The following is a 13688-nucleotide window of genomic DNA, read 5'->3' on the forward strand; positions in this document are numbered from 1 at the left end:
TGAAGAAGCACATGAGGACTTGCATTTAAGTCTCTAATTATATAATAAAGACATACTTTTATTGGACTACGTTTATCTCAGGTGCCAGAGAGACCAATGGAGATCATGAAAGATCAATGAATGTCATGGGAGATGGAGGAAAACATCGGTTTCTTATTGGCAGGGAAGGTTGGAGAGCGAGAGCAGTAGATAGAGCCAACTTTAAATGTCAACATATACTCAGTAATATTTGTTGTTATGGAAAAGGAAGTCAAGAGATATTTGGATCCAAAACTGATACTTTCACAGTACCAATTAAGATTCACCTTTTCCTCTCATTAACCACTGGAAATGACCGAAATAAGGATTCGTGGTGGCTGCACTATTCTATTCTTAGAAAGTGTACCCTCAAGGCAGCATAAGAAGAACTTACTCTAATGCAAGGGAATTCCAAGAAGATGTCCCGCCTTTTCCATCCACTTCCTGAGTCAGGGAACTGGGAGTCACTGCTTTTAGGCATTGCTTTAGGCATTGCCTTGGGCATTGCTTTGGGTACTGCTTTGGGCATTCCTTAGTTGTGCAAATATTGTTTAACTGAGTCAGGAAGTCTCAAAACAAAGTTTGGAACTACCCTGACCGAAACAACATGGAGGCAGTCAAGCTCCAAGCATTAGAACCAAAATGGTGGAGAAATTGACCACCCCCTTTTGACCTTACAGCTCCATGATACACTTCATTACTATAAAAGTTTTTAAGGAACTCCCACTCGCATCAGGTACCTCATGCCATAACATTTCTGGTTTGACCGTATTTAGTCAACAGGAGGGTGGCACCCTAATTCCAGGAAAACACCGCGCCTTTCCAAGAAATAATATGAATTTCCCCCCTTGTTTAGCCTATAATTACGCCATAGCTTAAATAGAGGGGATAAAGGAATCGTGGGGGCTGTTCTCCTCCACGGGAGAGATTAGTCTGTCTGTGGAGAAGATTTTCTATACTTTTTAAATAAAACTTGATTTCCCTTTATAATACCAGCTCCCTCCTGAATTCTTTCTTGGAAGAAGCCAAGGACCCACTTAGACTTCAAGTGATTCCTAGATTGGGAGTCACTTTCCCGTGTCATTCCTATCACAACAACAAAAAATGCAATTAGTATGGACCACACAGTGTACAAGGCTCAAAAACGCAAGGTACATTCGACAGTAAACTTTCCTCCCCTGCGCCAGAGACTGAAGTGGCACAATACAAACAGCCATCAACCCTCATCCTTAAGAAGCAGGGAAGACAGTGACCCTGCGTCCCCTAAGGGCAGCGGATTGCGGGTGGGAGAGTGTCTGTGCAGCAGAGACTACGCCTCCCAGCATGCAGCGCGGCTAGGTCCCCACCAAGGATGCGGCTGCAACGGTGCATGCCGGGAGGGGGAGTTCGGCCTTTAAACGTCCTCAGAAGCTTCCTTTCCCCTCCCAGACTGCCGCCACTCCGCAGTCCGGGGTCTTGAAAGACGAAACAAGAAATTGACAGACTCCCGACACTGATGCCTTTTTATTCCTAACGGGTTCCTGCCGCACCGAAGTAACCTCCGGCAGGCTTCCGTTTCCGGTTGCCTTGTTGCCGTGGTAACGAGCACTCGCAACATTCCTGGCCGTTATGGCGGGGCTGAACGGCTCACAGATCCCCGATGGAGAGTTCACCGCCGTCGTGTATCGGCTCATCCGGGATGCCCGCTACGCCGAGGCGGTGCAGCTGCTGGGCGGGGAGCTGCAGCGGAGCCCGAGGAGCCGCGCCGGCCTGTCGCTGCTGGGCTACTGCTACTACCGCCTGCAGGAGTTCGCGCTGGCGGCCGAGTGCTATGAGCAGCTGGGCCAGCTGCACCCGGAACTGGAGCAGTACCGCCTGTACCAGGCCCAGGCCCTGTACAAGGCCTGCCTTTATCCAGAGGCCACCCGGGTCGCCTTCCTCCTCCTGGACAACCCCGCCTACCACAGCCGAGCCCTCCGCCTGCAAGCTGCTATCAAGTACAGCGAGGGCGATCTGTCAGGGGCCAGGAGCCTGGTGGAGCAGCTGCTGAGTGGGGAAGGGGCAGAAGAAAGTGGGGGCGAGAATGAGCACGATGGCCACGTCAACCTGGGTTGTTTGCTCTACAAGGAAGGACAGTATGAAGCAGCGTGTGCCAAGTTCTTTGCGGCCCTGCAGGCCACGGGATACCGACCTGACCTTTCCTACAACCTGGCTCTGGCCTGTTACAGCAACCGGCAGTATGCCTCAGCGTTGAAGCATATCGCTGATATTATTGAACACGGCATCCGCCAGCACCCAGAGCTAGGTGTGGGCATGACCACTGAGGGCATTGACATTCGCAGTGTTGGCAACACTTTAGTCCTCCACCAGACTGCTCTGGTGGAAGCCTTCAACCTCAAGGCAGCCATAGAATACCAACTGAAAAACTATGAGATAGCCCAAGAAACCCTCACTGACATGCCACCTAGGGCAGACGAAGAGTTGGACCCTGTGACCCTGCACAACCAAGCACTAATAAACATGGATGCCAAGCCTACAGAAGGATTTGAAAAGCTACAGTTTTTGCTCCAACAGAATCCCTTCCCCCCAGAGACTTTTGGCAATCTGTTGCTGCTCTACTGTAAATATGAGTATTTTGACCTGGCAGCAGATGTCCTGGCAGAAAATGCCCATCTGACATATAAGTTCCTCACACCCTATCTCTACGACTTCTTGGATGCCATGATCACTTGCCAGACAGCTCCTGAGGAGGCTTTCATTAAGTTTGATGGGCTAGCAGGGATGCTGACTGAGCAGCTTCGGAGACTCACCAAACAAGTACAGGAAGCAAGACACAACAGAGATGAGGAAGCCGTCAAAAAGGCAGTGAATGAATATGATGACACCATTGACAAGTATATTCCTGTGTTGATGGCCCAGGCAAAAATCTACTGGAACCTTGAAAATTATCCCATGGTGGAGAAGATCTTTCGCAAATCTGTGGAATTCTGTAATGACCAGGATGTGTGGAAGCTGAACGTGGCTCATGTTCTGTTCATGCAGGAAAACAAATACAAAGAAGCCATCGGTTTCTATGAACCCATAGTCAAGAAGCATTATGATAACATCCTGAGTGTCAGTGCTATTGTATTAGCTAACCTCTGTGTTTCATATATTATGACAAGTCAAAATGAAGAAGCTGAGGAGTTGATGAGGAAGATAGAGAAGGAGGAAGAGCAACTGTCTTATGGTGACCCAGATAAGAAAATCTACCATCTCTGCATTGTGAATTTGGTAATAGGCACTCTTTATTGTGCCAAAGGAAATTATGACTTTGGTATTTCTCGAGTTATCAAAAGCTTGGAACCTTATAATAAAAAACTTGGAACTGATACCTGGTATTATGCCAAAAGATGTTTCCTGTCCTTGTTAGAAAACATGTCAAAACACATGATAGTGCTTCGTGACAGTGTTATTCAAGAATGTGTCCAGTTTCTAGAACACTGTGAACTTTATGGCAGAAACATACCTGCTGTTATAGAACAACCTCTGGAAGAAGGAAGAATGCATACTGGAAAGAATACAGTCACATATGAGTCCAGACAGTTGAAAGCTTTAATTTATGAAATTATAGGATGGAATATTTAATAATGTCTGATAATGAATTATATCGTATTGGCTTTGTTATCTTTGTTTTATCTCTAGTCTTTGGCATATTTACTCTTGTTATATGTGGAATTTTTTTACACTTTTCACTTCTAATTAAAACAATTAGATACACCTTTTCTTTGGAGAAAACTCACAAATTGAATTATAATAAAAAGAACTTGAACCCTGGAAGGATTTATGAAAAAATTCAAAATTGAATGGGCAAGTTACATTTAGTAGTATTTGTAATGCCCTTGTTATCATATGTGCTTTACTGTTGTGTTAAAAGTACTCTGTATGACAAAATTACATCCTCCAGGGACTAGGCATTATCAAGTCTAGAACTCAATTAATGTACAGAATATCTGGGCTTTAATAATTATTTCAGGGATTATATCAGCTTACTGTCAATTTGTAATGCATAGGTCTTGCATAAATTTTAGGATATTTCAGCACGTTTTCTAATACACATGTTATGCTTTATCTAACAAAAACTCCTCACATTCTAAATATTTTATGAGAACATAGGAGATACAGTGGACAATCTTGTGCCCTAACAAAATTATGGTGCTATGGAGTAGAAACAATAAAGAATTGACAGACAAATTTCCATGGTTTTCTTTTGCTCCACTTTTTTAGTTAAATATATGAACATAAATATGATAAGACATGATGCTATTGTTTCCATAATTGATTTTTAACAGTGATTAATAATAGAGGTGATCTTAGAAGTCAGTTGTTAATTCCTACATTTCTGTTGCAAATGAGAACATATTAATGCTGGAATATGTTCCCATATTGTAGCTGCTTGGAAAAGGTAAAATATTGTGCACTACTTCTATGACCTCATCAAATTTTTCTGCTACTCACACAACAGACAGAATGGTCTATCAATGGATTCTAAAACCTTATCTACTAGATTCATAATGGCCAGTTGCATATCTACAATCTTCTCAATAGTTTTTTGCAGTTCTCATTGTGAACTCTGCTCATTCTACCCAGGCATTTACATTTCCACATGCTACAAAAGCATTATAATTTGCTTTCCTTACCCCTTAGGCCCTTTGTTCTTCATGGACGTAACTGTCAATCTCACTCTAAGTGCCTTAGAAAAAAATCAAATATATTAGGTTGAAATATGAAATTGCTATATTTGAAAGTTTTCAACTCACGAAAACAGCAATTTCTTATGGTTCAACCTAATAGCTTTCAACTGAAAGGCAGGGATTCCTGCTATAATGAGTTAATGTTTTTTTTCCTTGCAAGAGGACTTATTTAGCTACATAGGTACTCAGATGAAGTATGCTCGGCATAATTCTTCTATACCATGGTCTCTGTGGGTGCTGAAATTGTATCAGATCAGTCAGAGAATTTGGCTAACTGTGAAGTCTAAGGCATAGTCTGTAATTTATGACACTTTTAATCTGTATTATTCGAGCTGCTACCATTTACCAGTTGATACTGATTCATATTTGAAGAAAATGCTCAAGCGATCTTTAAATATCAGTTCACATATATTTAAAGAATTCTTCCATTTGCTTAAGACATGTAGGCAACACGCAGTGTCTTGAGTCAGTTAAGTGACCCCTTTCCAAACCTAGCAGGTTCCTTTGACTACAAATTAACTTTTGGAGCACATAAAGAAACGTTTGTTTCGCAGACTTCCGTTTCCGGTTGCCTTGTTGCCGTGGTAACGACCAAGCACAACATTCCTGGCCGTTATGGTGGGGCTGAGCGACTCGCAGATCCCCGATGGAGAGTTCACCGCCGTCGTGTACCGGCTCATCCGGGATGCCCGCTACGCCGAGGCGGTGCAGCTGCTGGGCGGGGAGCTGCAGCGGAGCCCGAGGAGCCGCGCCGGCCTGTCGCTGCTGGGCTACTGCTACTACCGCCTGCAGGAGTTCGCGCTGGCGGCCGAGTGCTATGAGCAGCTGGGCCAGCTGCACCCGGAACTGGAGCAGTACCGCCTGTACCAGGCCCAGGCCCTGTACAAGGCCTGCCTTTATCCAGAGGCCACCCGGGTCGCCTTCCTCCTCCTGGACAACCCCGCCTACCACAGCCGAGCCCTCCGCCTGCAAGCTGCTATCAAGTACAGCGAGGGCGATCTGTCAGGGGCCAGGAACCTGGTGGAGCAGCTGCTGAGTGGGGAAGGGGCAGAAGAAAGTGGGGGCGAGAATGAGCACGATGGCCACGTCAACCTGGGTTGTTTGCTCTACAAGGAAGGACAGTATGAAGCAGCGTGTGCCAAGTTCTTTGCGGCCCTGCAGGCCTCGGGATACCGACCTGACCTTTCCTACAACCTGGCTCTGGCCTATTACAGCAGCAGGCACTATGCGCCTGCGTTGAAGCATATCGCTGATATTATTGAGCGTGGCATCCGCCAGCACCCAGAGCTAGGTGTGGGCATGACCACTGAGGGCATTGATGTTCGCAGTGTTGGCAACACTTTAGTCCTCCACCAGACTGCTCTGGTGGAAGCCTTCAACCTCAAGGCAGCCATAGAATACCAACTGAAAAACTATGAGATAGCCCAAGAAACCCTCACTGACATGCCACCTAGGGCAGACGAAGAGTTGGACCCTGTGACCCTGCACAACCAGGCACTAATGAACATGGATGCCAAGCCTACAGAAGGATTTGAAAAGCTACAGTTTTTGCTCCAACAGAATCCCTTCCCCCCAGAGACTTTTGGCAATCTGTTGCTGCTCTACTGTAAATATGAGTATTTTGACCTGGCAGCAGATGTCCTGGCAGAAAATGTCCATCTGACATATAAGTTCCTCACACCCTATCTCTACAACTTCTTGGATGCCATGATCACTTGCCAGACAGCTCCTGAGGAGGCTTTCAGTAAGTTTGATGGGCTAGCAGGGATGCTGACTGAGCAGCTTCGGAGACTCACCAAACAAGTACAGGAAGCAAGACACAACAGAGATGAGGAAACAATCATAAAGGCAGTGAATGAATATGATGACACCATTGACAAGTATATTCCTGTGTTGATGGCCCAGGCAAAAATCTACTGGAACCTTGAAAATTATCCCATGGTGGAGAAGATCTTTCGCAAATCTGTGGAATTCTGTAATGACCAGGATGTGTGGAAGCTGAATGTGGCTCATGTTCTGTTCATGCAGGAAAACAAATACAAAGAAGCCATCGGTTTCTATGAACCCATAGTCAAGAAGCATTATGATAACATCCTGAGTGTCAGTGCTATTGTATTAGCTAACCTCTGTGTTTCATATATTATGACAAGTCAAAATGAAGAAGCTGAGGAGTTGATGAGGAAGATAGAGAAGGAGGAAGAGCAGCTGTCTTATGGTGACCCAGATAAGAAAATCTACCATCTCTGCATTGTGAATTTGGTAATAGGCACTCTTTATTGTGCCAAAGGAAATTATGACTTTGGTATTTCTCGAGTTATCAAAAGCTTGGAACCTTATAATAAAAAACTTGGAACTGATACCTGGTATTATGCCAAAAGATGTTTCCTGTCCTTGTTAGAAAACATGTCAAAACACATGATAGTGCTTCGTGACAGTGTTATTCAAGAATGTGTCCAGTTTCTAGAACACTGTGAGCTTTATGGCAGAAACATACCTGCTGTTATAGAACAACCTCTGGAAGAAGGAAGAATGCATACTGGAAAGAATACAGTCACATATGAGTCCAGACAGTTGAAAGCTTTGATTTATGAGATTATAGGATGGAATATATAGTCATGCTTGCTAGTGGTTTTTATCAAAATGGTGCTGTTCCCTATTATTTTCCACTCTTTTGTATCGGCATTTAGCCTTGGCATCTTTATATTTGTTGTATGTTGAATTTTGTACAGTCACAATAACAAATATGTGTGAGCAACTTTTCCATTTAATTGAGAGTAGGAACCATGCAGTATTACCTGAATTATTTCTGCGTTCTTTCTGCTAGTAACAATCACCAGGGCTTGCCCTCAAGCAACAATGAGTGACATCTTTGTATGTGTAAGGAAGTAATTCTAAATAGCAGTTGATATTTTAGCTTTGGGCTGTCAGAAAGAGTGACAGGAACCAATGCACTGTTGGAGTAGGTGTGTTTGCATTCCTTTGGTGACTGGTATGTAAGTGATTGCTAGCCTATGGCTAGACCATTTCTCAATCAGAAAATAAAGACATGTCTATTTTACCATCCCACAATAGCCTGTGCTGTCTAATAAATCTAATTCCTAACTATATGTCTTCACAAGGTTTTGGTGCTTTAACTTTCTGGATCTCAACAAAGTCTCGTGTGGACGTTGGTCTAAGTGCTTTCAGAAGTATGGGTACTAAATGAATGAGAATTTCTTTTCTTGAGTCTTTTCAGGTTATGAGATTTGATCAGTGACTTGATTTTTCTTCCGTAATTTCATTGATTGTTTTGTTCTAAAGTTTTATAATCAATATTTCTCCTCATTTTCCATTTTTGAGTTTGCAGAATTCATTTTGCCTCCTTATGGATAGTGATAAATATTAAGTATGGAAGCTTCCTCGTATTTTCAGTATAAGAAAAAAGAAACACTGAACTGAAAATGAGAAGACTAAGGTATTAGTTCTAGACCTTCTACTCTAGTTTTAGGCTCTAAAAATTCATTTATTCCTTGGGGTTTCCCAATCATTTGACCTTCTAGATGCTCTTTACAATTACTTTTGACTGTAACATCTGATTCTGTATAAGCAATCTAGAAGAAAATTGCCTCTCTTCTTTTATGACCTGGATAATAAACAAGTCAGCCAGGAAATGAAATATATAATTTTATTTCAGATGAATGTTTTCTGGTAATTTGGCTTACAGTAAATGTTAACTCCTAAGGTGAATGATCATTATTGTTGGATATTATACTGATTACTACTAACAAATTTGGATTTTTGTCTTTTTACTTGGAGTTTTTGCTTACAAATCTAGCTGTGAATGTATATAGTGCAGTCCCTATTTTATTCTATAGTTGTGCATAAATTAAGAATTTTGTAAATATTTAGAAATTGTATAATTCTCTTAACTTCCCTTTAGTTTTTCTATTAATTCTATGTATTTGTTGGGCAAGGGGAGATTTGCTTTTAATCCTTCCCAGAAATGATAAAGTACCCTTCCTTTTAGGAGTTTTTTTGATGGCTATTATATTGTGCATTTTTTCCCTAATTATTCTTGAAATAAATAGAGCCTCTCCTGTTTCTGAAGTGAAGATCTCCAGCTGCCAGTCTGCTAGAAATCTGGAAACAGAGGAACAGGTGAAGTGAAGATGTAATGGAGATTAAGCTACATGATTTACTTCACAACCCACCTTGGATCCCCTTCATGTCCCAATCTCAGTAGTTAATCAAATGTCTACTTTCATTCACAGGACAGAAGTAATGGATAACAGAGCACAAGTAACAGATGCCAGAGCTACTTCTGTAACTAACTCACCAAATCGAATCATCAGTCCTTACACTCCTGTTTATTTAATACAAGGAGGGGAGGTCATGCAGACTTTCCTAGAGGTCAAGGCCACATAGAACAGAAAGATAGTCTCTAGTTTATAAAGATTCTCTTGGAGTGTTTTCTTTTCCTTCCTTCAAAGGATCTATTTAAGAGATAGTAGTGTTTACTGCTACAGAATGTATCACAAGATAAGAAATGAAAAATTTGTCTTCCTTACCAAGCCCCTTTTCTTTCCCTTTTTTATCTTGTCCCTCTTGTCAATCACAGGGACACTTTTCTCTGATAGCTGGCAGCTGAAACCACAACCAGGTATAAAAGATGCATACCAACCTTTTAGCAGTAAGTGTCATGTGAGGAAGCATTTGATATTCAAGGTGACTTTAGAAACCCTTTAACAATGCATTTTTGCAAAACAAGATAAGATTTATCCATAAAAAGTAACTCTCAAATTGGTTAAAGCCAGAAAAAATTCTAAGAGGAGTCACCAAAAGCACTAGATCTATATAATTTGTAGAATACAGTGAGCTTTAATGTATATTTGTAGTAACCCACATATTTTTCCTTTAAACTTTGAACAACGTAGAAAAACAGTGACTGGAATTTTAAAGACATACAGTATTTTTATTATCTAAAATGTTCTATGACATTGGAAATTAAATGTACTCAACTATAGAGGGCACTTGCTTTACTGTATCTATAATCATTTTATATTGAAAAATAGGGCTGGGCATTGGCCAGAAGTAATTAATTTATTAGCCATAGGTATGGTGTTTATATTCTCTTGGGGAGTCTGTCTTTACAAGGTGATTACTTTATACTTGAATCCACTATTAATTGAGATTCCTTTGGTTGTTTAATTAAATCAAGTCCCTTGGATTCTGGCCAAGATTGATCTACCACATACTGAAATCCTTTCTACAATATCATAATGTGTATGTATTTGAAAAGGAATTGCTTCATAGGGAAAAATTATCAGAAAATAGAGCTCCATGTACATTTCTAGTATGAAAGGTAAGCATTTGGTAGTTTAAGTAGGACTTGCCAATAACTTGATTGTAAATATTATTAGATGAACATGTAAAATGAGTCCAATTCCTTGTTCAAAAGTGAAATTTGCACATGATGAAATTAAACACATCATTATCAATAACTAGATACCTTAGTTCAAAATAACCAATGGCTAAAATTATACTGTGCAAACAGGTCCCTAGTAAGGTGTGTGAGAAAGTATGTATTGCTATTATTATTTTGTTTTAAATTATTTTATTAGGAGAGGCACATGCTGAAGATAAAGGACACATGATGGAAAGTTTCACCAGCATTGACGGCAACTTCTATAAAAAGTATGTCCACAGAGTACCCACAAACTCTTAAGATCTTGTTAAGGCTCAATAGTAAATTACTGACTGGTTAGTTTTTCTCATCAGAGTTTGTTCTGTGTAAATTCAACCTCTTAGTTCTAGTTCTTCCAAATTTGCCAAATCCATATCCTATAGTTTATATACTTCATGTATAGAAAGGAGAATATATAGTTTTGGGAATATAAGATGTCTATTGCATTTTTAAGTCAGGGAGTACTATAGTAAGAGATGGTCACATCCTAATGTTGTAAAACAAAAGAAAGCTTCAGGAATCAAACCATAACAAACACTTTGCTGAAGAAGGTTCAGTTAGAAGGCAGTAACACATACATTTTCTAAAGAGTGCCATTATTTTGTGTGTTTTCTAGAAAAGGCAAACTTTTTCTGTAGTTAATACAGTATTTTTGTTTCTAGATCTTCTGTTCTTGTACTGATTACCATTAAACTGTTTTGAAAAAATGTCAGAGAACAGAGGAGAGCTATAAGTGATTTGACCAAGATGCTAGAAGTAGTTTCAGAAACCAAGGAGACTATTTTTCTGACAATGTACAGGATTTCTGATGAAATGATTGGCAAAATTATAAAATGATTCCAAAATAATCATGTAAAGTGAAAAATCATACATGTGATGTTTTACATTTGTAGATATAAATCTATTTAAAAATAGATTTTTTAAATTACAAATTAAGTAGTAAGATAAACATCTGGAATGTATCTGCAAGTAGAGCCTGAACAATGAGGGCTTAGACAAGCTCATCTCTTGAATCGGAAAACTGAACCTCAGAGAGATTAATATGACTTGCCCCAGATGACAGAGCCAGATGGAATCAGGGCAAAGCCAGGATCAAAATTCAGTGCTGCTTGCTCAATGCTCATGCTCTTTCTACTGTACTGCATTCCTCCGCTTAGGGTTTGTTTGTTTTTGTTTGTTTATTTTTTGTTTTTTATTTTTATAAATTATCTATCAATGCTAAGAAATTCTTTTTCCAGAGCTATGACTTTCACCACTTCAGTTGCTGCTGGTTATTTAATTGGTGGTTTAATAAGTTTTCTTCCAAGATACACTAAGTGAGCACATTCTTGGTCTGGCCTAAATTACACTATAGTTTCCAAAAGTGTGCAGGAGGGGTCTTGAGCAGGCACTGTGTGTTGTTTGCAGTGGGCACAGATTTAGCTGCACTACGATTTGGGCTGGGCACAGATTATTTACCCACCTGTTGTTCCATCACCTCTTTAAAAAAAATCACCTGATATGATCCTTCTTCAAGTTAGCGATTTTCTTCTCTTCATTATAGTTTCTAGCCACCAAACACATAAAAACAGCTGTCAGAAGGCTTCTCTACACCTCAAGTGCAAAGAGCTGTGCGGTACTTGTTCCGAAACCACAGCAGAGAGCCAGCTGATTCCGCAAGCATTTACAGAGTGTTGCCAGCGACTTTTGAGGCTCCATAAAGCTTTACCTTTACTGCAAAGTCCATCTGAGCTAAGCTCTTAAACACTTGCCCTCTTCCAGGAGATTGATTACCCATTTTAGCTTAGGTTTTAGGGGGGAAAAATTAAAAACAAGCCACAAACAAGAACAGATTGAGTCCCTGTTATCCATTAATACCTTCTTTTTTCCCTTCGTATTAATAATTCTCAGTCCTGGCCGGGCGCGGTGGCTCACGCCTGTAATCCTAGCACTCTGGGAGGCCGAGGCGGGTGGATCGCTCGAGGTCAGGAGTTCGAGACCAGCCTGAGCAAGAGCGAGACCCCGTCTCTACTAAAAATAGAAAGACATTATATGAACAACTAAAAATCTATATAGAAAAAATTAGCCGGGCATAGTGGCGCATGCCTGTAGTCCCAGCTACTCGGGAGGCTGAGGCAGTAGGATCGCTTAAGCCGAGGAGTCTGAGGTTGCTGTGAGCTAAGCTGACGCCATGGCACTCACTCTAGCCTGGGCAACAAAGTGAGACTCTGTCTCAACAAAAAAAAAAAAAAAAAAATAATTCTCAGTCCTCACTCTACATCAGAATCAGCTGGTAAACTTTTTAAAAACTAGAGATGCTTTGGCCCTAACCCCTAAAGATTCTGTTTCTATTTATGGCTGTGGGAGTGGGAGGAGGGGGTTGGTTTTTTTTAAAGTCCCCCAGGTGATCCTAATGTGTAGCTGAGCTGGAGAACCACTGTTCTCTGGAAACACAGTAGTGACCATGTGGATGCTGCTTGCCGCTGAGAAGGTTTGGATGCAGCCTGCTTGAGAATGAAATGACCTGATGCCCAACCTAAAGAAATGATGAAAAATTAATAAATGGAACAAATTAGAAGATTTTAATTATTTAAAGGCATTCAGTCTGGGGTATTCTGGTTTATTCAAATGTAGCTTTGTAACCAGTGAAACCTTAAAAAAAAATTTTTAATGTCATATAGTCAAGAATTCTTAAGAAATCTTTGGCCTTCGCAGAAGGAATTTGAAAAATACTGAAGTAGCTAAAAGCTATGAAATTTGATAGTGGACACTCTTTAAAGAGGGTTTCCAAAATTTAAGATTATTTTCATACTTTTCTTTCTTCAAAGACTCATAATAGGTATCATTTGCTGTCGTAGAAGAGAAAGAATTTTCTTTACCTTCTTAGAGTTTTCAGCTAAAACTGACATAAGACAGATTAAGAGGAGAAAAGAATATGAATTTCATTTACATATACATGGAAACCCCGCAAGAAAAATGAAGACCCAAAGAAGTGGCTAGGCCCAAGCACTATATAGGTTGAACAAACAGTGGCAATTGCGGAAAAGTAACTAGGCAGATGAGTTAGTTTAAGTAGGTTTGTTTGTATAAATTCCTTTCAGCCTTGACTCTCCATCTCTGGTGGTAAAGACTGTCTCTTTTCTACTGGTATAGGGAGGGCATCTTTCATATGGGAGTTTTATCTCCTGCTTTGAGGAAGAAAAGGAGAGATCAGAGTGCCCTTCCTGTATCTGCTGTTTTTCAAGTGCCTCTAGCTCAAAATAGTCAATATGCCAAAGCAGCATATTTTGGAGTGACATGTCCTGAACTATGTCACTGTCATCACTATTTGGTTTATTATGGTTTGCTAAAGTCAAAACTCCATATGTGCATTATCATAACCATTCTTGCAAATGGTTTTGGTTGGCTTTGGATGCACCCAATTTGTTCTCCTAATATGGGACCAATTTGTCTGGTCTTTCCTGTAAACATGGACTCCTCCAAACCAGACTCCAATCCCATATATGCATTTATACATATGCACATCTTTTTAAATT

General features: G+C 40.7%; 2 protein-coding genes across 2 annotated transcripts; both read left to right on the forward strand.

Moving 5' to 3' along the window:
- The first annotated feature begins 1626 nt into the window (after positions 1-1626).
- On the forward strand, positions 1627-3624 carry LOC138384755 (intraflagellar transport protein 70B-like). Its single transcript, XM_069470448.1, has one exon. It carries the CDS (start codon positions 1627-1629, stop codon positions 3622-3624), a length of 1998 nt encoding a protein of 665 aa, XP_069326549.1.
- A 1721-nt stretch (positions 3625-5345) lies between these two features.
- Positions 5346-7343, forward strand: LOC138384766 (intraflagellar transport protein 70B-like). The gene has a single exon (XM_069470456.1). It carries the CDS (start codon positions 5346-5348, stop codon positions 7341-7343), a length of 1998 nt encoding a protein of 665 aa, XP_069326557.1.
- Positions 7344-13688: the final 6345 nt, after the last annotated feature.

The sequence above is a fragment of the Eulemur rufifrons genome, chromosome 1 (assembly GCF_041146395.1).
Source record: "Eulemur rufifrons isolate Redbay chromosome 1, OSU_ERuf_1, whole genome shotgun sequence".
NCBI classification, from domain to species: Eukaryota; Metazoa; Chordata; class Mammalia; order Primates; family Lemuridae; genus Eulemur; species Eulemur rufifrons.

Excerpts from the sequence above, each read along its gene's own strand:
- LOC138384755 (XM_069470448.1), top strand. The coding sequence starts at position 1,627 with ATGGCGGGGCTGAACGGCTCACAGATCCCCGATGGAGAGTTCACCGCC.
- LOC138384766 (XM_069470456.1), top strand. The coding sequence starts at position 5,346 with ATGGTGGGGCTGAGCGACTCGCAGATCCCCGATGGAGAGTTCACCGCC.